Raw genomic sequence first — 25,177 nt, forward strand, 5'->3', positions numbered from 1 at the left:
ATTATAACACACTCATGATGAGACAAACCTAGTCTCGAAACGTTTGTGAAAATTATTATTTAATAAATTAGTGCAACAAAGAGTGTTGTTTGTTCATATTTCCAAATTAATATATATATATATATATATATATATATATATATATATATAATATTAGATATTTATAAATTCCACTTACCCAGGGTTTGGCGTTCATGGCCCTACCATTCCTACCTGCATCGAACCTCTTCTTCCCCGTGGGCTTCGTGGTGGCCGAACGAGTACTCTACATGCCATCCATGGGTTTCTGCATGCTTGTGGGCTATGGCTGGTATTTGCTACCAGGACGGAAGTTGGCCTGGTGGCTTCTAGCTGCCACTCTTGCAGCTCACGCAATCAGAACACATCGGAGAAACTGGGACTGGGAGTCGGAGTATTCCATTTTTATGGCTGGTGAGGAAAAAATACAGAATATTTAGAACAATTATTGTATAAAGTATCTAATTAATATGACCTATAAATCAGAATTTATATTTATGATCAAGCCATAAATGTGATGTATTCATGATTTTTCTATAAGTTTAAAATACGAGAATGCGTATATGCATGCCATGCAGAATATGATTTGCAATAAGAGTTGTTAATTTTTAGAATGGAAATAACAACTCATATTGAATATTTTTTATAAACATTAATAACACAAGAATTGAAACAAATAGAAACATTAAAAGATTAATATTATGATTCTAAATAAAAATAAATTAGTGCCATAATTTTTAATATCAAATTTATATTATAAAACACGTTAGTAACTGAATAATAAAACAAATAAAATTTTGAAAAAAAAACATTTATTTAAAAAAAAAGCATAATTGAGATTTCAAAATCACATTCTATTTTTGGAAAACTCTATTTGTTAAAAAGATTAAAGACATCTAGTATCAAAGCTTATTCACAATGCATAAGATCGTTTCTAATACTTGATAATTTTACTTTTTTCAGGACTGAAGGTTAATCAGAATAATGCAAAGCTCTTCAATAATGTGGGACACGCTCTTGAATCACAGGTAAATTGATTTTTGAAATTTATTATTATAGCAAATTTAATATTTCATCAGATTGCTTAACGTAGCAGTTTTTTTCAATCAATCCATTTAATAAGTATCTAAATATCAATTTTTTATATAAATTATAATAATCATTATATGTTTAATTTATACAAGATAATTCTGAATAAGCTCTTTCGAAAAAACGTTCTTGCTGGAATCATAGTTCCTAACTATTGTTTTTTACTATTCTGTAATGTTTAATTCAAATGATTCTCAAACATTATTATCGCTTTTCAGTTGTTGTAGGTATAGATTAGGTAATAATTCATTTTCTTTACTATATTAAAATAAACTGACAAAATATAATAATTACAGGGTCGCTATGTAGAAGCTCTACACTACTTCCATACTGCTGTGAGCGTCCAACCAGACGATGTTGGTGCCCATATAAATGTAGGTCGAACTTACAACCATCTTAAGAAATTCACAGAAGCTGAAGAAGCCTATTTAAGAGCCAAAGAATTACTACCAAAAGCAAAACCAGGAGAAAGTTACCAAGCTCGGATACCACCAAATCATTTGAGCGTATTTTTAAATCTCGCGAATTTGATTGCCAAGAATACAACTAGACTTGAAGAAGCAGATTTATTGTACCGCCAGGTAAATTTACTAAAAAAACGTCATACAAATGAAAATATATTTTTGATAATTAGACTTATGTTTTACCTAATAATAAGACATAATATAGAATCTAAGTATCATTTTTATAAAATAGTTCTGAATTATAAAAATCATAACATTATGATTGACTGAATTGCCAGAAATTTCCACCAAACCTCTGGCTTCTCGTGAAACAAGTGCATGAAAGTTATAATTGAAAGATGATTTGAAAATTAAAAATCTTGCATTGAAGTAATTTTATAATGTTACTGTAGTTTGAGACCAGAGATGCAATTTCATTAAATTTTTAAATCCAAAGAGTCTTGTATAACATTGAACTGATCCAATTTTTTATTATTGATAAAATACAAAAAACAAGACAAAAAACAAAATCTTTTATTAAATATATCCATAATATTTTTTATGCATTAATTCTTTAACATATGTATGAAATGAATAATATTATGTGAAGTTTTAAAGCTCAACGAACAAATCTTCACCTCAAAAATTCAATTTTGTCTAATAACCTGAATAAATGGAAGTGAAATGGAGTTTATATATATATATATATATATATATATATATATATATATATATATATCTACTTATATATAGTAATATATTTTATTACATGAATTTTATTATTTCAGGCTATCAGTATGCGAGCTGATTACACACAAGCTTACATAAACCGAGGTGATGTTTTAATAAGACTCAACAGGACATTAGAAGCTCAAGAAGTTTATGAACGTGCTTTATTATATGACAGCAGTAATCCTGATATATACTATAATGTAACTATAATTATTAAATTATTATTCCACCCGAACACATTTATTTTAAATGTTCAAAGGACTAAAGATTACTATTATATTTCCAGTTGGGTGTAGTATTTTTAGAGCAAGGAAAAGCACCGCAAGCTTTAGCATATTTGGATAAAGCTCTTGAGTTTGATCCGGATCATGAACAAGCTTTATTGAATTCGGCAATATTGCTTCAAGAATTAGGCAAGAAAGAATTCCGTCCAATTGCTAGAGAAAGGTTGCTAAAATTGCATGCAAAAGATGGTAAGTAGAATGGAATTTTCGAATCAGAAATTACCAACTGTATAGTTGTGTTATCAAAAAATCTAAAACTGATATTTTTCATTAAATTCTGGAGATTATTGTTTTCTTCGAATTTCTGTTTTCTAATTTTTATTTTTTTTCAGAAAACAACGAACGAGTGCATTTTAATTTAGGAATGTTGTCGATGGATGAACGCAATATTGCAGATGCCGAAAATTGGTTCCGAAGAGCTGTCCACATAAAATCAGATTTCCGAAGTGCCTTGTTTAATTTGGCGCTTTTGTTGGCTGATGACCATAGGCCCTTGGAAGCTGCACCTTTTCTAAATCAGTTAGTCCGACATCATCCTGATCATGCAAAAGGATTGATATTACTTGGAGATATTTATATTAATAATATACGTGATCTGGACGCAGCGGAAAGTGTAAGTAAAAAATAGATTTTAGTAAGATTAAAAAATGTGGGATTATTTATTTTCTTAATGCTCTTTATAACGAAGTACTAAAGCAGATAGCAGGTTGAGTGCAGAAAAATTATGATTTTCATTCGTGTTTTGTAAAAAACAAAAAGATTTTAGAAATTCTGTAATTCTTGCTCAATGGCAATTGATTTTATTTGGTTTAATATCATTTCTTTACTGAGTAGAATGAATATGATTTCACCTGGATACTAACCTAATACTCAAAATGTTATTTTGTATACTTTTAATGTATTTTATTGAAAGTTAGAAATAAAAAATAGTCATAGCTAAGTATTTTATAGTTAGAAGGCATAGTTTCAAGAATTGAACAATTTTTGTCATATTTATTAATTTAAATTTACGAAATGGCTACTTGAACTTGATTTCTACAAACTCAACCGCAAATATGTCATTTTATTAGCCTTTGTTGCAAGTTTCTGTTTGTCCACATAACATTCCCAGTAAACACACCGAGTGGCGGTAGCAATCTGAAATCCACATAGATTCCACATGAGTGTCACAGCGCTGAAGGCATGCTTGTGGATTTCAGGTTGCTACCGCCGCTCAAATCACACGACCTTTACTGGATTTTGTTGATATACTTAGATTCTGAATAAGTTTTTTCACTGATTGATCTATGTTTTGATTTTATAGTGTTACAAACGAATTCTGCAACTGGATCCAGTAAATATCCAAGGATTGCACAACTTATGCGTGGTGTACGTGGAACGAGGCAAACTCATGCAAGCGCAATCTTGCCTGAAACATGCACATCGCATGGCACCCAAAGAAGACTATATTCTGCGCCATCTCCAAATTGTGCAAAACAAAATTGCGAAACTCCGCACCACTCCGGAAAAAATAGAAAACATGGAAGCTTTCATGGAAGTAGACATACGTGAATTCGGTGGTGACAGATTCATACCAGTAAAACCTGAGATGAACATCAGAGCAACACCTACAGCTAAAGCATCCAAAGTGGTAAAGGACTCAAAGCCAACGCAAGGGTCGAAAAGTTTTTCAGGGAGTAAACAAGCTCATCAAAAATCTGCCAATTCAAAAAGCAGGAATACTAAAGACAGTAAAAATTCCAAAAATGCAAGTGATCAACAGAAGTTGAAGCGAACAGACAGGCCCAGGCCTGAACCTGAACCCATGTTTGTAGATAGTTTAGATGGAACTGTGGTTGATGCGACTTCTTTAAGGCACAATACAGAATATAGAAGTAGTAATAGTGTACATAGTGGAATTACCCGTAGTGCTGCTTATTCTTTGAATCCTCAAAGAGCAGCAGCATCAGATATTGAAGAACAATCAGCAGGATTGTCATAGCTAACAGAGAACCAATTTTTTTAATGTGCTGTACAGTTATGTAATATGCTTGTGTTATTATGAATATTTATATTGTATATTTATATTTTATAGAGAAAAGTTTCATACTGGGCTGAATAAATTTTTGATAGGAATCCTGCATACCTTCGATAGAAGGGCTAATTTTTTTATATTCGTTAATTTTATTATAAAGATTCTATGCAATTTTCAATAAAGAGTATCTTACTCTTATACAACAATATCTACTTCCTGCGCAAATTACGTTTCATAAAATGTGTTATTATATTTAGTTAAAGATTCCTTCTATTTTTGTTGCAAGATTCCTTCTATTTTATTGGGTATTAAATATAATAAATAATAAGAGCATAGCCTTTAGACTGATTGTTAAAAATATAAAGAAATGGTTTCTTATCATTTTGAGAAGGCTATTATATTACATATAGTATACGAATAAAAATTAAAAACTTCAGAAGTATACTTATAGATGCGTTAAGTTTCATTCCAGTGAATACAAAATTAATGTATACTAAATATTTTCAAAATTATTGCTTTTAAAATTCAGCGTGGTATGAAACTAGTTTTGATAGCTGTGAACTTAATATAACTCGTTTATAAAAATAAATATTTTTAATTTACGTTAATTCAACTCAAATTGGATTTGATAGAAAATTAGTATAATGTTGCTAAGTTAAAATACCGTATCGCATAAATTATTGAAATTTAAAAATATTCCTATTGTCACTTCTTTATAGTTCTACCCAGTTACTAGTATAAGTCATTTTAATCTTCCAGATTTCCTTTATTATGTAAAAATAACGATTTCTACAAAATTATATATGATATGATATATGGTGCCTTGTACAAAAATTTATAGAGTTTTAGAAAAAGGGCAATTCTCGAGAAAGTTTTTTGTAAAATATATGAATATTTTTATATGTTTGGAAAACTGATGGATTAGATAAAGAAAGCATATAAATATACAAAAAGCTAGATATAAATGTTTAAGTGGATTAAATGTTATTTATAAATGAAATGTTTAATATATGCAAAAACACAAATAAAAAATTTTGTATAAAAGAATGAGGAGATACGACATTAAAATAGATAAATTTAAACTTGTATTTATAATAAAATCCATTTCGCAAAGATTGCAATGTTGCAGTTTTTATTCAACAAAATTAGATGTTAAAATATAAATATAATTATTCATCCACAATGTCCTCCTCTCTTTTATAAGAATATTTTAATAAAATTAGAATACCATGATATATTTTTCACATAAATGAAATTTCTTTAAATTCATTTTTCTATTGATAGGTGCATAAATCAGTTAATTTTGTACCAGTGCTACACATAAAAATATATATTATAATAAAGTAATTTTATGAAAAAGGTGGTTTTTATTTATATAACTATATATACTTAAAACATTCTATTTTAGTTTCCTACAAGGAATATTTTTGTGAAACGAACAGTTTTCATAACATCTAATAAATAAATATTAGAAAAATGGCAATGAGTTCCTGGTCTAAAGTAAATGGCAAAAGTTTATAATAAAATCATAGTAATTAGCCAATATTAGCTGTTTTTATATGGTTCATTTAACTCGTTCGTTTAGTTAATTTATGAAACATTTTTTTAACTACACGACAAAAAAAGCATTAAATGTGGCATTTTATTTTAAATATTTTGTTAAATATTCAGTTCCTCGTCACAACTAGACATTTATATTTTATAACTTTTTTTTAAATATAAAAAAATGTCAACTACTATTTATAAAAATAGATTTTTATAGTAGATTGTTTACCATTTGTTGAATCTTTCTCCAATTTACAATATCTTGTAACTTTATAAAATTTTTCTTATACAGATTAAAATGACACAACCTACCATTATTTCAAACCTACCTACCAAAATCTTTTTTTGCAAATTCTATCATGACTTTTTATATCGGATTTTAGAAATACTAATTATATTACTATTCATACACAATTTTTTTTTTACTTGCCATTTTGAATATGCAACAAAGTAGTATCAGGAGCATATTTAAGCTCAATTGTGCTTGAATTTTATTAGATATCATTAACAACAATTTTAATATAATAATTCAAATACATAATTCACAGAACTTTGATAAACTCATTAAACAAATTATTATGTTTAAATCAAACTATCTATGAAAACGTTAAACCAAGAGCTCTCAAACTTATTTTATCAAATTAATATCAATGACCATGCCAATAAAAAGCACTTGAACCATATTTTCTGAACAATGTATCCTGAGCCAAATTATAACCCCAAATACTCATGATTTTTTTTAGGTAACTGAAACTTGGCAACTTCTGTTAAAAATTTTCAACAATGTTAAATAAAAAAGTGTATGTGTGAAAAAAATGATTATATAGTTGTAAGTAGTACGATTTTCTTTAAAAATTATTTTGTTTATTTCAAAATATATAATCAAAACGTAATATAATATATGAGAAAACTAAATTAATAAAACCATCAAATTTCCTATTCATTCATATTGCCAAAACATAAGCTTAAAACAATAGGTTAAGCTTGAACAACCTATCACATATGCTAATTCCTATTACGTCATATTATTAAAATCTTGAATGACGCATTTAAGACATTTCTTAGAGCATCCCTCTGAATTTAATTTATGCATACGTAAATAAATTTTCCACATATTTGTCTCCAGCATTTAATCGAGTAGTTTCCCTAATGTGTGTGTTCAATGAATCGAAAATAATGACGGAGAACTTGCCGTCACAACAAGCTGAAAAGGCGATTTTGACGTTTTGAAGGTTGCCAATAATTAACAAGTCAACTAATGCGCCTCCACATATCCGTAAATATGCATAATAAAATTTATTATTAGATTTTAAAGGATATATAGACCAAACCCTTCTGTTAATATCAGGAATAATAAAGATTCTGCTAAATTAATTTATATATGATATAGGATGCAAAATTATTTTTATAACTTTTATTTTCTTATTTTGAATGGCAAACAGAACTAAACAGTTCTTATTTTTGTTTTTAAGAAGGCAACCCAACTATAAGGTACATATTTTTATTATTAGAATAGTTTCAAGAAATGCTATGATTAAACTCCTTAATCATATACATCGCATTTTTAGAAAGTAACCCAACAATCGACCTATATTTAATATTGTTCATTATTTTTTTAATACCTATGATAAATTTTAATTTTTTAACACATTTTATTATATTTGATACACGATATATTGTTTATTTGATACAATACACATAATAGTCATTCGTTTCCGGATACAAAGTATATCGTTATCTTCTACAGAATTTAAAAATACAAATTCTCTGAAATTAGAATTTATTACCAAACATTTTCGATAAAAAGATTGACATTTAAAATTGACTTATCTGCACTTATTACATAAAACATACTTCTGATCTGGTTTCTATAAACATATTTTGACGCAATCTTGTGCTGAGCTAAGTTTTTAGTTTTTATAGCTGATAATTTTGTCTGCTTTTATCAAACATACAAAAAATCGATGTCTGATATCACAATCACTAAATTTCGTAAACCATAAGTAAAGATAGCTTTTAATTAATTGAATATCCTTCATATATTAATAAAATTGTGGTGTTGAGATTTCGGCTCAAGTTTTTTGTTACTGTTTTTATATGACGTGTTCATCTGAGAAAATATTGTCCTCAATTATTGTAATGGTCTATGTGTGAGTAATTGAACTATAAATAATCACTATAATTATAAATATATAATTATTTATAAAAAATATTGAATGTGACATTATAACATTTTTGAAAAACAAACGATTCATATTTCAATTAAAAAAAACTTGATGTAATAGTAATAATAACATGCTGTAATAACTATTACATAAAACCGTCAGAATTTTCTTAATTTTTATAATTTAATATAGGAGTCTCTCGTAGGTAAGTAGCTAGAGACACTGAGTCTGAATCAGAGGTCCTGGGTTAGATCCAGCTTCGAGCAGCCTGATGGCAAGCAGTAGTGACATTGGTTTTCATTTGGAAATATAAATATCAATTTGTTTCGAACTTGAAATTACTCCAAATCAAACCAAAAAAATATTGTGTGATAGAATTTCCATTGCCATTTAACAATGCAGTGCATAACAGAAATATTTTTGATTGGAAACATACTACTGCATAATTTATAGTTCAGTATTTTTTCAGTAGGTATTTTTAGTAATTCCATTTTTATTTAGCACTTTATATCAGACGTTTTTCTCCAATATACCTTTTCATCTCAAAATTGTGTGCACAGTATTATTATTATACGATATCGTCGCTTTATTTTGCACAGTTTATCTCAAACGTTTTTCTCATATGCGGATATACTCGTACATGTGATTCATTGCATATCAAGCATATGCAATTTATGATTTGCTCTAAAAATTGCTTCGACTCGCTAATTTCCGAAGATAAATTAATGATAGAAATATTATTTCAAATAGACGTTAAATTATGTGCATAATGACGGCAATCCCATTAGATTATTTCGGATAGTTTGTGCTACAAATTAAGTTGATATGGTGTGTAAACACAAATATTTGTTTTATATTCATGAACTTTTGACATTGATAAACTTGAGGTCCGCGTGTGGCAAACTCGAAATTTTCAATGTATATCTAGATTATAAATTATAATTTATTATATGTGCATAAACACATTATATATATATATATATATATATATATAAATGTGTGTGTGTTATACATTTGAACAAGAAGTTAACGAACGGTGGTGCCACCGATGAATAGCGCCAAAAAACTTTTTTTTTGAAAATGCTTTAACTACTAAACTACTAAATATTTTTTCAGATTTTTTTTTGTTTAAATATATTCTTTAAAATGCCAAGAAATTCTAAATGGCTGCAAAAAAGTTAGAAGGCTGACCCTTAATTACCCTTTCGACTAGGATTCCGCCGCTTCTGCAGCAAAATACACATTGATTTCGGAATTCGCGAGTGAAAAGGGTTAAACTTGAATGAGGTTTAGCAACTTTTCAAATTGTAACGATAACATTAACTTAACCATATTATTCCTAATTTTGATTTTAGTTTATTATAATATATAACTTGTTGTATATATATATATAATATATAACTTGTTGTAGGCTTATAATATTTTGCAAAGAGTCATGCAAATATAATTTTTCATCAAATAATTGCCATGTAAAAGCTCTACCTATCTTTGCTAAAAACTAATAAGTACGATAACCAACTTATAACTTATTTCAAATAATTTTTGAATTTACATAATGGGTTGTCTGAATGGCAAACTAATCAACACAAGTTCTTATAAAACTTCATTGAATGATTTTCAAATTTTTGAAATCGGTGCAACAGTTGAGAAAATTTCGACGAAAGTCAAATTTTGGCTCACATACACACTCAAGCATATACACTGACAAACCTACACTTTTTTTAAATTTGGGTACCCATTCCGAATAGCTTGCAACTTTGAAAAAACACAAAATTAGCATTCCCGCGAAAAATTTCGAAGAGAAAGGTAAATAATAATCATCTGCTTTTACATATTTAGAAAAAGGAAAATATTTAGCATTATATTAAAAAAAATATTTATTAAGGTAGATTAAAAAAATTTTTTATTACCACAGTCGTCATGATTATCAACCGATCCACTGCCCGTGGCATCGACCCCGATATCAGAGCGATGAAGGAACTTCTGGACAGTGTAAATTGATAAATCTATATTTATTTCTGTTGTGATTATAATTAATTGTGCATCGATACAAAACAATACATTATGACTGTTGCTATTTGCATTTCCCCCATCGATAATATCGAGTTCATACAAATGTACTTGGTCGAGGTGAGATGATCGCGAAACATTGTTGCAAAATTATAAATGATAACGATGGCGCAGATTTATTTAATTTATTCAGATACAGATACATAAATTATATTGTATTTAGTTTGTTGCTAATAAATGGGGACTGAATTATAAACATAAATTGGTACATATTTTGAAAACCAAATTATTTTAATTTCATGGTCACCTAAAATTTTTTTTTGTTATTATTGCATTTTTAATTTTGAAGGTTTTATATAATTATAAACTATATAAATAAATTAATAAGTTAATATAGCATTTATTTTGTTGCTCATATGTACTGGCCTAAATTTTCACCAAATATTATATTTGAACTTCTATCGATCATTTATTTTATCCTACAAGGTAAACAATAAGTGCTACGTAAAAAGTTTGTTTGGAGGAATTAGAATTACAGATTAGAATTACGAATAAAAGAAGATATGTGACAATATAATTGTTTCAAATTTTCCAGAATCTGGAAATTTAGGAAAAATCTGGAAATTAGGAAAATTTTTCGCTCATAGGCCAATTTTTTTGAACTACAAAGATCCGAAGTATGAAAAAATACAAGAATTTTGAAAAAAAAATTACACATTCTCCAAAAATTATATTTGAAAGTCTGACTCGCTCATTGGACAATTTTTTTGAACTACAAAGTTCCGAAGTATGAAAAATTACAATAATTTTGAAAAAAAATTGCACATTTACCAAAAATTATATTTGAAAGTGTAGTGAAAAGTGAAATTGAGTAAATTTTTGGTGAATAATATTTGTTAGGTAAATTTTAAAAAATAATTAGCTTAGAAATTATAGAGAATGCTTTTAATTTAAAAAAAAGGTGTATGAACCATTTTTCTGGTTACTAATAGTTTGTAAAAAATTAAAGTGACGCATAGTTCAAAAAATTATAGAATAATAAATACTCTATTATAACATAATTTATAATATTGAATAGTATAATGAAAATATCAAAATCAGAAATATTGATTTCATAAATTTATATCAATTTGTTTAAGAAAAGCACCTGAAAAGCGAGCATGCCAAGAATTAATGTATAATGACTGAATTATACACTCACTAATAATTCTTAATTAAATTAGTTTTTAATTATAAATGCAATAAAAACATATATAATATATAAAAATCAAATTATTTGAAGAAAAATTTGTTAATGGATTATTTTATACTGTTTTGTCCAGTATTTCAGAGATCTACTAATATTGCGTAAATGAGTTATTATTTAAACTACAGAATATCATTACATAGTTTTATTATCTAGAATTAAATCATATATATTTCTGAAGCACTAGGTCCATTTCAACTGCAATATGCATTTGTAAAGTCAGTAATATTTTGCACCCACGCATCTTAAGGGAATTTTGAAATTAAACTTTTTATTAGAAAACCTACGCATTTGAAAACTTCACGACATTTGACATTTTCAAATACTCATAATTTAGGTCAATTGTCAAAGTACAATCGCTATTGAATGAGTTATTTAAAAGTCTTCGTCGGCAAAAGAAAAATCGAGAAAAACCAAAATTATTTTCATAAAAAACACTACTATCCACAACATTCGTAATTTGATAAAGATAAATGTAAAAATACAGTAACTGCAATTCGGGGAAAATTGAAGACTAAGCTACTTATGTATCGCTTATGAAAATTCATAATCATTTATTAAATAAAATTTTTCAACTTCAGTGTTGCAGGTTCAATGAACGCACTTAGTAACTATTTTCTGATGACAATAGCTTTTCATTTTGACAGATTTACTATTAGGATACTCCTTTTCAGGGCATCATTAGTATCAGATTATAGAGACGATCCCACGTTATATTCATAATCATTAAAATTTATTATAACTTTACTCTAAAAGTTTCAGCTAAAGTGATGGTAAATATAAAGCTTTATCTAAACAAATTCTGATCGAAAGGTTAAAATTTTAATCAAATTGGTATCTAATTATTTGACACTACATAGTAAAGGCCTATTAATCATTAGTATCTTCATATTACTCATTCATCAATTATTTTATCTATCCAAATTGAACACTGCATAGATAATTACCTATTAATTACTAATGTCTACATAATATTGTTCATTTACCAATTAATTTATATGAATAAAAATTGCTATGTCAATCGCGTATTTCATAATCAAACTTTTCACGAAGTTTTGCTATTTAGATTCTAGATAATCATCTAGAAAAATAAATTATTTCCGGGAATAGAACTTTCGCCTTCTGTTCTATTTTTGTTTTCCTAATTAAAGTTGTGCTTTTTCTGTATTTTGGAATCGAACGTGTCTTTACCAAACATATGGCTCATCCAATAAGGTGGACTTTTTCAGTAGGAAAACTTATTTCATGGATCATATATATGTATATATGTATTATATATGTATATATATATATAAACTGCACACTTAATATTTCTGGATAATATAATTAAATTGACAGGTTTAATACTTCTTTCATACTACTAATTTTTAATAAAAATTTGACTATTTTATCATAGTTGTTTATCAATTCCTTCTAAAATATTTGAAACAAAATATAAAAAATATACCGCTCAAAAAGCTGCATTATGTCATAACACGTGTAATATTTTTTACTTATGAATATACAATTAGTATAGAAAAAAGTGTTTACTACAATATTCATATCCGTTATGCAAGGGCATAAAATATAAGATCAGTGTTATCTTTACGGAAGTTGTAAATTTTGTTCAATGGAAATATAAGTACTAAAATCATAAGAATACTGTTTGTAAATATTTACAATTACAATTTATATTATACTAGATTACTTTAATTGGCACATGCGGAAAATTTGCATTTACATAGAGTTAATATCGAACAACACAGTAATTTCTTTTTATAAATTTACAATAATATAGCAACAGGAATATAATTTGTTTAAAATAATGAGCAAAGTTATTTTATTAAAGCAATGTTATAACATATATCCAGTCTTTTGAGTGTTGATAATATAATTTTATTGGAAGAGTTTTATTGTGAATAGATTCGAGACAAATGATATTATACTCATAATAGTTTGATATATACCTAAATATATGAGTGATTTTTTCTACTATATTCATTTGTCTACAAATTTAATATGAAACACTAATCTTTTGCTATTATTGAATAGTATATGTATGTGCATATGTGTGGATACAATTTTTTGTCCGCATTCAATTTGTATTGACTCGAGGACATGGAAATTAGTTTTTTGAAAAGGCAGGTCCGGGCGTTTCAAAGATAAGGGGCAAAAAGTGCCAAAAGTAGAAATTTGATTAATTCAAAAATATTTCATTTATCTTGATGATCTGAAGAATTGATTGAAATTTTCATGCCCAACGGTTTCGGAGATCCAATAAAAATACAATTGATCATTATACATATGCACATCAAATTATCAGGTGCTTTATAGAAATTTCAATAATACGTACAAGTTTTATTCACATTTCTATGTATTCCGTAGCAAGATTTGAAAAAAGTTCAAAAGTTAAAAAAAAATAAAACCATCAAAAATTTACAAAATTATCTATCGATTAAAAAAAAGTTCAAAAGGTAAAAAAAACAAAACCATAAAAAATTTACAAAATTATTTAAAGATTTTAATATTTTCAAAATTTTCAAAAAAGTTAAAGCTATTAGAAATTTAAATTAGAGTACTGGAAGTTTAAGCAATTTGTCTGACTGCACGATGTTAAATACCACTAATTCGAATATATCTTCTAATTCTAATTAAATTACTTAAAAAGTTGGAAATATTAGTACAATTACTAACGCGACAATTGATCTTTTTATGATCAAGAACTCATATAAAATTAACCGTAAAGCACGGTAATTGCGACAAACTAAATTATTGAATAACTAGTGGGGCGCATGGCATCGTGCCTTAAGGCAAATTCCCGTACCAAAAATAATTATTTTTTTAAAATCGAAAACATTTTTGAAAAAAAATTACTTCGAAGAAATTAGATTTTTGAGAAAATGTAGATTTGACAAAAAATTACTTTTTTTGAAAAAAAAACAAATTTATTGAAAAAAAATATTTTTTTTATTTTGACATATTTTGGAAATTCTGAACTTTTTTTCAAAGCAATCGTACTGCTTTAACTGCATAGAGTCGAAATGACAAAGCGCGTAAGCTCCGCGTCGCCGTCTAACGGATGAACATTGGTACGGAACCCATAGGAATGTAAACAAAATTTATACTTATTGTTAAAATCTCTATAAAATATCTGATAATTCGATGTGCATATGTTTAATGATCATTTTTGACCGCCAAATGGTATTTTTTTTACTTTTTTCATTAGATCTCCGAGACCGCTAGACCTGCCTTTATGAAAATTTGATCAATTTTTGATCTTGCCAATAAAAGTAAAATGTTTTTTGAATTATTAAAATCGAACGCTCCAAAAACTAATCAGCACGTCTCCTTATCAATACGATTCGCATGTTTTTGAATTATTCAAGTCGGTTGATCGGTGTTCCCGAAATCGTCGATGAAAATTTGTATCCGCACACACACACGCAAACACACATAGACACACACACATACATCCATGTTTTCAAAGGTATGCCCAAAATACTCAGAAACCTTTATAAAAAAAAATTATTTCGGATTTTTTTGCGATTACTATAAGTGGCCTAATAAATTTAAAATAAACTATTGTAACTAACAAAGTCCATCATCCTTGTACCCATAAAATTAGCAAAGTCCACCCTAACTATCGTCAAGGGAAGGAGGTCCTCATCTTCCCGGCGTCACGCCGTCACGGACATTCTTTCTTGCATGTGTAATCAGGGAAGTTCTGCGCTCACCCTTCGCTACGTCACGATCAGCTTCGGGTGTCGCTAAGTATAAAATCAGGAGACGAAAGGCGACGTTCTTGCACACGTTTTCAAGAAGTCGAAGGACCAACAAGGCCGACAGATACATATTGGAAATTACGAACCAGTACGGCTCAAGAAGTTTGATTTAAGTGATCGATCGGTATTAGATTATTAAGGAAACACGGAGAATGAAAGATATAAGTATGGTGAGTACCTAGAATATTTATATCACTAATAATTTAACATAATCTACCCGACGCATTTTATCTATTCATTCACCTATCTATGTTCATTCACCTGGCGAAAGTTAATATTTTGCTGTTATTACTCAATATTTTTTTTATTATTTATGCTGCAGTTATCAGCAGCAACGTCTCAATGTTTGCACTTGTACGATTTTTTTTTATTTTATTTGGCCTCGCTTACTCTGAGCATTTAGCCACCTACAACATTTTTATTTTATTTATATTCTAATTTTTATTTCATTTTCAATCTATATGTGTATCTTATTCTATATTGATCTTAATTTTTCTTTTTATTTTCTTCAATTTTTGATCTTTTTCAAATTTCTAATTCTATTTAACTTCTAGCTTCATTTCATTTTTTCTTCATTTTTCTTTTAATTTCAACAAGTTCCAATATTTCTCTTCTTACTTACTCTTAATACAATTCAGCTATTCGAACTCTGTTATTTCTATTTTTCTTGATTTTCATTCAAATTTTTATTTGATTTCAAATTAACTATACATTATTTTCCTATATTCTAAGTCAATGACAGGATTTGATCCGAAGATCCCCGTCGTGTGAATCGAACACGCTACCAAGTGAGCTATGCTCGCCACGTGTACGATATTATTTTCATAATTTTCAAATATTGTAATAAAAAATGAATACCTATTGTTTATTGAAAAATTTCAAAATTCGAAAATAATACTATTCAATTTGAGATTTAGTTTAGTGCGAAATTATAAAAAAATAATTATAAACGTTTGTAAACTAAAGGTTGTCTAAAGCGTCAGGTGGCGCTAGATGCGTTAATGATTTTTGTTGTTTTAAATGAAAGTTTTTAGAAGTCGATGCCTCAACAAACTGTTTTTTTGTGAAAAGCTTGCTGATTATATATTACCTATATCTTATTTCAATTGTTGGATGCATATCTGAAAAACCTTTTATTATATAATATAATAAATAAAGTTTTAATCTCTATTTTTTAAGAAAGTTCTCACAAATGTTTTATCAATTCTACATATCATATGTTTAGTTATTTTTATTTATTTTGTTTAAATTGGCTAGAATTTGGTACAATCTTTTGGTACAATGGTTTCAATAAATTTTAAAGATCTAACGAGTTTATTTCTCAATCATTTATGTGTTGGTGTCAAAAGAAATTTATTTTTATTTAAACCTAATATTCAGAAATATTGTGTACCTTAAAATTTATTGATGCTTTTATTAATAATAAATACCTGATATTTTACATTGAACAGTTGTTGAAAATTATAAAAATTCCAAAACGAATAAAAAGGTAGATAGATAAATTGAAAATGTTTCAAATTATTACCATATTTACTTTTATATTAACTTCCCGTAGGGTAAGAATCATGAGCTCTATTATAAGGATTATAAAATTAACAATTTTACGAAATATTAATATGTGAGAAACGTTTTTTTTGCTCTGTATAACAGTTTATAATAGCAAAACTAAGTTTGTAACAAATCTAATAGAAGTTTACAAAAAATAACAAATTGTATGTATAAATATAAAAAATACGACCGTTAGATATTCTGTATAAAATAAAATTTACATATTTTAAATTATGAAAAAAATTATTATTTATTACCTATTACTAAACATATGAATGTACGAAATATGGGTTTCAAGATGGTAGCATATTCTTTGATATTTTATTTAATCTAATAAATGAAAATAATATTCTCGATATAAAATTTGGAATAAACATTTGAAGTTTTAAAAATAAGTACTTATGAAGATTTCTAAATTTAAATTCAGATTATACAAGTCTAAATATTAAAAAATTAAATAAAATGCTATATACAGAGAAAAATACTATATACAGATGAGCAAGTACAAAATGCCTATTATTGAAGATAGTAAAAGTCTTAGAACTGTTAAATTTATGATACGGTAAGAAGGAATTCAAGTAGTAAATGTTTGATTGCTAACAAAAATTTGATATTTATATATTTGAAATATTTACTTCCATATTTGAAATATTATCATTAAAATTTAATGAACTTTTTTTCGCCAATTTACCATATTGCATTAAGTGTTTTGAACTTTGTTATTTTTTAAAAACATATCTTTCTCCAAGATAAAATTTATCCGGATTCGCTCTGTTTATAATGACACTTTGATAAGTTAGGTATGTAAGTTTCCGACAATTCCGAAATTGTTGCGCAGCGTACATTTGCAAACATTAAAAAATAGTTCAATGCCTTCGTATTTATTTATAAATACGGTTTGTTTTGTTGCTCCAAATACACATGGAGCTAATGACCTAACAGAATTATTATTATTCATGCAGATCTAAAAGATCCAACCATTTGTCACAAATTTGAATTAAAATCCCATTTATCTTAGAAATCGATATTGATTTTCATTGATTTGCCAAAATAATATATGCATCTTATATCTCGATTATCATAACAAATAGAACAATTGCAGTATAAATAGAGTTGTAATCATTTGTCTGTGGGATTAATTCATAAGATAGATCTGATAGCGCATTTGTTGCATGCAAATTTTGCTAATAATAGAGCAACATGTAAATAAAGTGCGATATTATTGCACAACAATGGCAAATGATAATTTGAAATGTATGAAGATAAATATTTGATGTATGATTTGCTTTTCAAGGCCTTCATAAAATATATTGAGAATATTCTTGGAACTTTCATCAATGAGGCTTTCCTGATAGTCATTTCAAAATATGAACGATTTTTTATTTAATTCCCATACTTAATATTGGAGAGCCTTTGTAGTTTTAATTGTAAAGCTATAATTTAATATATAATAATTATGTCTTAAATTTTTCTCAAAATGCTTTAGATAAGCAAAGCCGACTAAAAATATTATAACTGATTAAAATATTATTTATATTTTCCTTATTATTTATTTATCAGTTTATTGTATTTTTAGCTAGATCCATATTAGCTAGATAAGATTCAAAATTTTCCATTTTTCATATCACAACTAACCTCTTAATGATCAAGTTGTCAAAATAAGTCGTACCAAACAAACTAACTTTTATAAACCCGGATTATTCTCCCAAAATTACACAACAAGCAACAAATTTCATATCAAACCATTTATTAATCATCCTCTAAAGTGTGCAATTTCATTCAACCGAATCAAAATGAGATAAACGTGTCTAATGTGAGTTTTGAATAATAAACTCACACCAGAAATTGCTATTAAGTCAAAGAGGTCAAATAACTGGCAAAAGCAAGTTCAATTTTATTCAAATGATTAAGATAATTAAAATATAATCTAGTAAACAATTAAAAAATCTCTGCACGTGCCATTTATAGGAAATGATATATTTCTATTTACTATAGACGATATGCCAGACCAAGGTTTTGCGATCGGAAAGCAATTTTAAGATTTGTATTGATACAAGTTTCTGCATTGGCAGTGTTGGTAATAGAATTTTACGCATTTGTCTAGTTTATTTATATCTAAAGCCTAACTTTTAATATTTTATTAATTTGGTGATAAATGATTATTTTGAAATTTTTAAATTATTAATATTAAGTATGTAACTCAGAATGTTGATGAAGAAACCTGGTCTAACATATCAAGCAATTTTTTCCATCTAAATAAAATTTGCCTACTAAATTCTGATTTCGACATAATTTCAAGTTTATTAGTAACTCTAGAATGCATTTCAACAAAATTTGTATAATTTTTATAACAAATAAAATTCTGATAAACAACTGGATACTGTTCGATACTTTATGAAATATTTAACTAATTCGGATACTTTCTCCGAAGTTTGTTGAAACCAAAGAAATTTTTCAAAGAAACTAAGGTAAATGAATCATGTATTGACTAAACAGATCTCAACTGCGTTCGTATAATAAAAATGCAACCCAATTCTAAACCAAGCATTTAATTTCAATAAAATTTCCAATTTTCCAAGAACTAATAGTCTAATGAACTACGTGAATGTATTCGTCATAGTATATATAATATTTGTACAATTTGGACACAAATTCCAGAGTTCCTTAAAACTAAAGAGTTTAGATACACAAGGAATTTCTTGAAGTTATGTCAATCAGGAATTTCTAATAAACTCTCATCTACCATCTTTTTAATAACTAATACAATTCTAATAAACCACTGAATACTGGTCGGTACTTTATAAAATATTTGACTAATGTGGGCACCTTTTTGGAAATTTGTTGAAACCAAAAAAATTTTTCAAGGAAACTAAGGTATATAAATCACACATTGACTACACAGATCCCAATTGGGTACGTACAATAAAAATAACAATTTACTTCTCTACTAAGAATCTAATTTTATTAAAATTAACAAATTTTCTATGAACTAATTGTCTAATAAACTACGTGATTATACTCGTCATAATTTATATAATATTTGTACACAAATTCCAGAGTTCCTTAAAACTAAAGAGATTGCACAAGGAATTTCTTCAAGTTATGTCAATCAGAATATATTGATCAGAAGACTCTTAATCACCTTTATATAATAAAACCAGTAAGCCTGTTCTCTACCAAGAAATCCAATCTCAAGCAAATCCAATTTCAAGCAAATTACTAAATTTTCCAAGAACTTATAACACAAACAACCACTTGATTTTACTGAACATATTTTATTAAATTTCCACAAGGACATTCACTTTCGTGAATTTTATTTTGAGCAGACAAAACCCAACAATTTCAGTATAAAAAACAGCAAACTTGAAATACCATTATGCACTAAAAATACTAATGTTTGCACCTTTCATAATTATTTTTGACATATTTTTTGAAGAAAGTAACGGGGCCTGATCTAACCTATTAGAGAACCCAAAACTATTTTTGGAGTGTATAGGATTTTTAGCAAGTAGGGCTAAAATTGACTCTACAAGGAAATTAATTGAGCTAAAATTAACTTCACAAGGAAACTAATTGTTGTGAATGTTATTTTGAGCAGACAAAATCCAACAATCTTAGTATAATAAAAACAGCAAACCTAAACCAATTCTGCACCAAAAGTTCCACATTTTGCATTTTTCGTAATTATTTTTTATATATTTTTTCAATAAAGTAAAAAGACCCAAGGTCTAACCTATTGGAGGCAACAAAATTATTTTTAGAAAGTATAGAATTTTTAGCAGGTGGCGCTAAGAAATGAGTTGACTAAAATTTAGAGCTGTTCCAAAATGTGGAAACTCTACACAAAATTATCCTAGTAAATCATGATTTCGACATATCTTCAACCACTTTTGCGACAACAGAATACATTTCGATAAAATTACTCATTTTTCAAAACTTGAGAGTCCTCTAAGCATTTGTGATGATACTTCTTAACTACATGCCTTTTCGGAAGGCAACCCAGCTGGTAGCCTATCTCTATTCCTCAGAATTCATTATTACAACTTTCCTAATACTGAATTTATTTTGATGCAGCCATGTTGGAAAAGAGCTAGTTTCACTTTCAAACATATTCCCAATTAAATTTTCAAGTAAACCGATATAAGTAACGATTTTCATCAGAATGTCTGAGCTTAGCATAGAATTTGGAACCTCCTGGAAGACCAAAGCTCATACCACCAATCCACGGTAAAACCCAACCAAATTCTCTAACAAATAATAATCTAATAAACCACTTGATGGAACTCGTGAATTTCGTTGCCACTGCCCATTAACCGATGTACCTTCGCGGTCTCAGAGCTTTCATTGATATAAATTACATTTATAGATCTCTCGCATGTGTTATATTATATTATGTGTGTCGTACTTAATGAGCGCCATGGATTATGCATTGCCCGCACTCAGACACACGACGGGCCTACATTGAACTAACGTGATTGCATAATGAAACCAAGTTATGTGAATCACATATTGACCGAGGCAGATTATAACAACCTTTTGATAATAATAATGTGTATCTAATTGTAAGAGTATATTCTTGGAAATACTTGATCTGTTGTCTTACTACTAGCTTGAGGCGAGAACGAAAGAAGTCAGTGCGTGAGCGATTTTGGTAAGTTTACTCCATTTCGCTTACTTACGAAGAGTTTCGTTAGTTTTTTTCATTAAATTGCTTTTTTAGTTTTATAAATTATAAAATCAAAGCAAACTTCTTATTTGCAATAGGCCAGTAAAGCTTTTCAGGGAAGGTTTTGGAAATATTTCTAAGTAAGTTTTTAAAGTTAGTTAAAACTTTTCAATGAATAGGCCTATTAAATTAAAACAGGAAATAAGATCGAAACAAGTGCAATTCTACAACATACATAAAGTATCCGTTCCATGGTTCCATATTTCCACATATGTTATTGAATATTTTTTTTAATTTGGAAAGACTACTTGTTTCATCCTTCTTTGAAACCAAAGTGATCGTGCTAGTAACGCAAGATATATTAGCTTAGGTAAATTAGTACAATCTTTGATAAAGGTTTAGTTTATTTATTAATTATTAATATTTAATTGATTTGCTAACATATTTTATTAATTATTTATTTATTTCGGACACATACTACTTATACTGAAGAAACCAAGTTGTATTAACACTTTGCCGACCGCCCATCATGCAGCGAACTGCGGAGTTTTCACTGCGCATTTTTCTGAAGGCAACACTGACTGAAATTCACGAAAAGTCCAAAAATTATTTTTGTCATCAATTACAGCTTTTGGTAACAATTTTGCCGTGGTTAACGACTTCGCATTTTGTTTAAAACAATAAATTAAAAGTTTTTAACAATCGTTTTTTGGAGGTTGTTTGAAAAGTTTAAGTAATATAATCGGAAAATAAAGACTATTAAAGATTAATAAGAAGCAAAAAATAAGATCCAAACATGAAATAGAAAAATAATAATGTATTCTAATATTGTTTTAGAGTGTGGTATCGTTCAGAACATGTCAGTTTATGCCTTGAAAATTGGTGGTTTTCTTTATATGTGATACATAGAAACAGTTTGTCAGTAATTGTAAACAAATCCAGATTAAGGTAGTCAATAACAACAGAAAACGTCTCCCAGTCAAAGTGGGAGATCTCCTCGATCGGTCAGGCACCGATTTACTTTGAAATGGAAACATTTTCCTGATCGGTCAGCCAAGTGTTAATAACACATCTACAACATAGAAGATAATTACAAAAACAATCTAATACTATTTGCGTTTTCACTAATAATTTTTGACATAATGTCATTTATTCATCATATTGCCTTTTATTGAAACTAATTTGATTGTGAAAAAGAACGTATTAGCAGCGAAAAATTTGTATTGATGTATCTAGTTTGAAATAGAGACTATTTGCGATGACAGATGATAGATTTCGGCCTAAAATATTTAATAATCAATCTAATCTATCAATTTCGATATGTTTTTCTCCCCTGTATTAAGCAAGCGTTCCTTAAACAATACAATTTGTCACCATTATATTGTATTAAAGCGTTATTTATTTGAGTTATCCTCTTATGAAGCGGCATGTGTACATTAGCGCAGCTTCTGCCCGACTGCCCGTATATCGGCCCAATAGTCGCCAATTAGCATTTAGCCCGTATTCGAAGAATCCGAAATGCATGCAGACTATTTTGTCATAGGTTGTTTACACGAGATAAATAAATTAATTTATATTAAAGTAATTATAACTTTTGAGAAAATCCAATCAAATGATTTGTGCAATTAAATTAGTCATGTTTAGTATCGATAATACAAAGTTAGCAATGTGAGTTATCTATATGACTTTTCAATTTCAAGAAAATAATTGCGTTTAGGATCAGTCTCTATGTTTTACTATGAAGTAAATTTAGAGTTCAAAGCTTTATTTTTAACTTATGACGGAAAAACAATTAAAACACAATGATTTACTATGGCGCTCGTACTTGTGATAAAAATTTAATTTATTATATATAAAAGCATAAGAAGAACTTTAATCTTTTTTTAAATAATAAAAATATTTTCTATTTACTTCAATTTGTAAGGTTTGTTCTTGCTTTGAAAAAAATTATTTGCAGAACTGACAAGTAGAACACAACATTTAGAATTAAAACAACATTTTTCTATGGCGTTCGTAATTGTGATAAAAATTAAATTTAATGTATATAAAAAAATTAAAAAAAGTTACATAAAAATAAAAGTTAAAAAGTCATTTTTTTAAATAATAAAGATATTTTCTAGTTACATCATTTTTTTAAAGCAAAAACAAACCTCATTTAGACATACACAGTATAACGTAATGAAAAATTTATTATAAACGTCGTTGAAAAATTGAGTTTTTACTTCAATATTTGAATACTGAAATACTTTTGTAAGAAATAAGACTAGTTATCAAAGAACTAAATTTTGGCCATAATAAAAAGTTTTTTTGTGATATTTTCGAAAGCTGTAATAGTCAAATGATTTTAATCATTGTAAAAATAGTAGTTATCAATAATATTGCTCGCTAAACAAATCTTCCGAAAACTCATAGAATTATTTATGCTAACAAATAAAAATAATATAACATCAATTATTATAAAATTAATTACAATTGATGGTAAATAAACGCATATTCGAATGGTTTCAATATGAGGTTACTAATTTGTTCAAATAATTTTATTGCATTTATTAATTTATTGTAATAATACATAAAAAGATTTATAACCGCGACGAATTAAGCAATTGAAGTATAAGATTGCAATTGCATTTCTCAGAACTATGACAGTATCAACCGAATAATTCGCATAATGCATTTTAAATTTGATTTAAGTATTTGGAATAAAATTTCATACGTTTTTATGATGTTACTGAGAAAATAACTTTGCGAAGTAAACTTTTCAAACTTTAGTTTTGATAAATAGTCCATAAAATATTGTAAACATATTGCAAAAGTCTGTATATACTTTTCATATACAAATTTCAGTTCAAAATTTTCAGATTCAATATAACTTTAAAGTACAAAGTATACAGCTCTATTACCAAATGTGTTATTGGTAATGAAATATAATTAATTTCTTTGCACTCACCTTATAAAACAAATTCGTTTCTACTGTTTGATAAGGTCGACAAAGACTTTATGATCCATCACCTAAGGGCGCAGAAATCACTTTGAAATTTCTGAAGAAAAACTGGAAACCTGGAAAAAATAAAACATAAATTAACATTAAATAAAATATTGAAATAAAAATATATTTAAAACGTGAATGTTATCTTAAAATTAAACAAACAAATCATGTGATTTTTGTACAAGATATATGCTTACAAAAAGCTTAAGAATTTTTTATATGACAAAGTATAAAACTATGCCGCATTTTAAATGCATTTCCATTTAATTAAGTGTTACAACAAAATAACAAAGTAATTAAATGTGTAACACAAAGTGTCTAGTAAATTTAATTTATAGCGAATCTTAAGTTATTTTTGGCAAATTTATAGACAGTAGCTATGAATTGCATCTGAATGTGGAGTTATAAACAGTAAATATTTTTTAATATATAAATATATTAAATATATATATATATATATATATATATACAAATATTATATTTTAATTAATCTTATGATTATTCATTCTATTGAATTTAACCGGGTAATATTTTATATGGTTGAAATATGAATTAGTTAAACAACATGCTTTCATCACTATATGAAGTCACATGTGTCATACTATTTAGTTATATTATTTATCATTTTATTTAAAGAACAGTCAACAATAAATACGCATAACAAACCAGT

At 27.4% G+C, this 25,177-nt stretch overlaps 1 protein-coding gene across 1 annotated transcript in view; it reads left to right on the forward strand.

The window, feature by feature from the left end:
• LOC113370938 (transmembrane and TPR repeat-containing protein CG4050-like) overlaps positions 1–4,547 on the forward strand; it is a 146,397-nt gene extending 141,850 nt beyond the window's left edge. The window contains exons 12-18 of the mRNA XM_026611607.1: positions 183–432; positions 982–1,046; positions 1,404–1,688; positions 2,339–2,482; positions 2,569–2,755; positions 2,899–3,179; positions 3,870–4,547. Coding sequence (XP_026467392.1) covers positions 183–432; positions 982–1,046; positions 1,404–1,688; positions 2,339–2,482; positions 2,569–2,755; positions 2,899–3,179; positions 3,870–4,547 — 1,890 coding nt within the window. The remainder of the gene's footprint in view (positions 1–182; positions 433–981; positions 1,047–1,403; positions 1,689–2,338; positions 2,483–2,568; positions 2,756–2,898; positions 3,180–3,869) is intronic.
• The last annotated feature ends 20,630 nt before the right edge of the window (positions 4,548–25,177 follow it).

This window comes from Ctenocephalides felis, unplaced genomic scaffold (assembly GCF_003426905.1).
Source record: "Ctenocephalides felis isolate EL2017-DRISC unplaced genomic scaffold, ASM342690v1 CF-g0.4_SCAFFOLD_01492, whole genome shotgun sequence".
Lineage (NCBI taxonomy): Eukaryota > Metazoa > Arthropoda > Insecta > Siphonaptera > Pulicidae > Ctenocephalides > Ctenocephalides felis.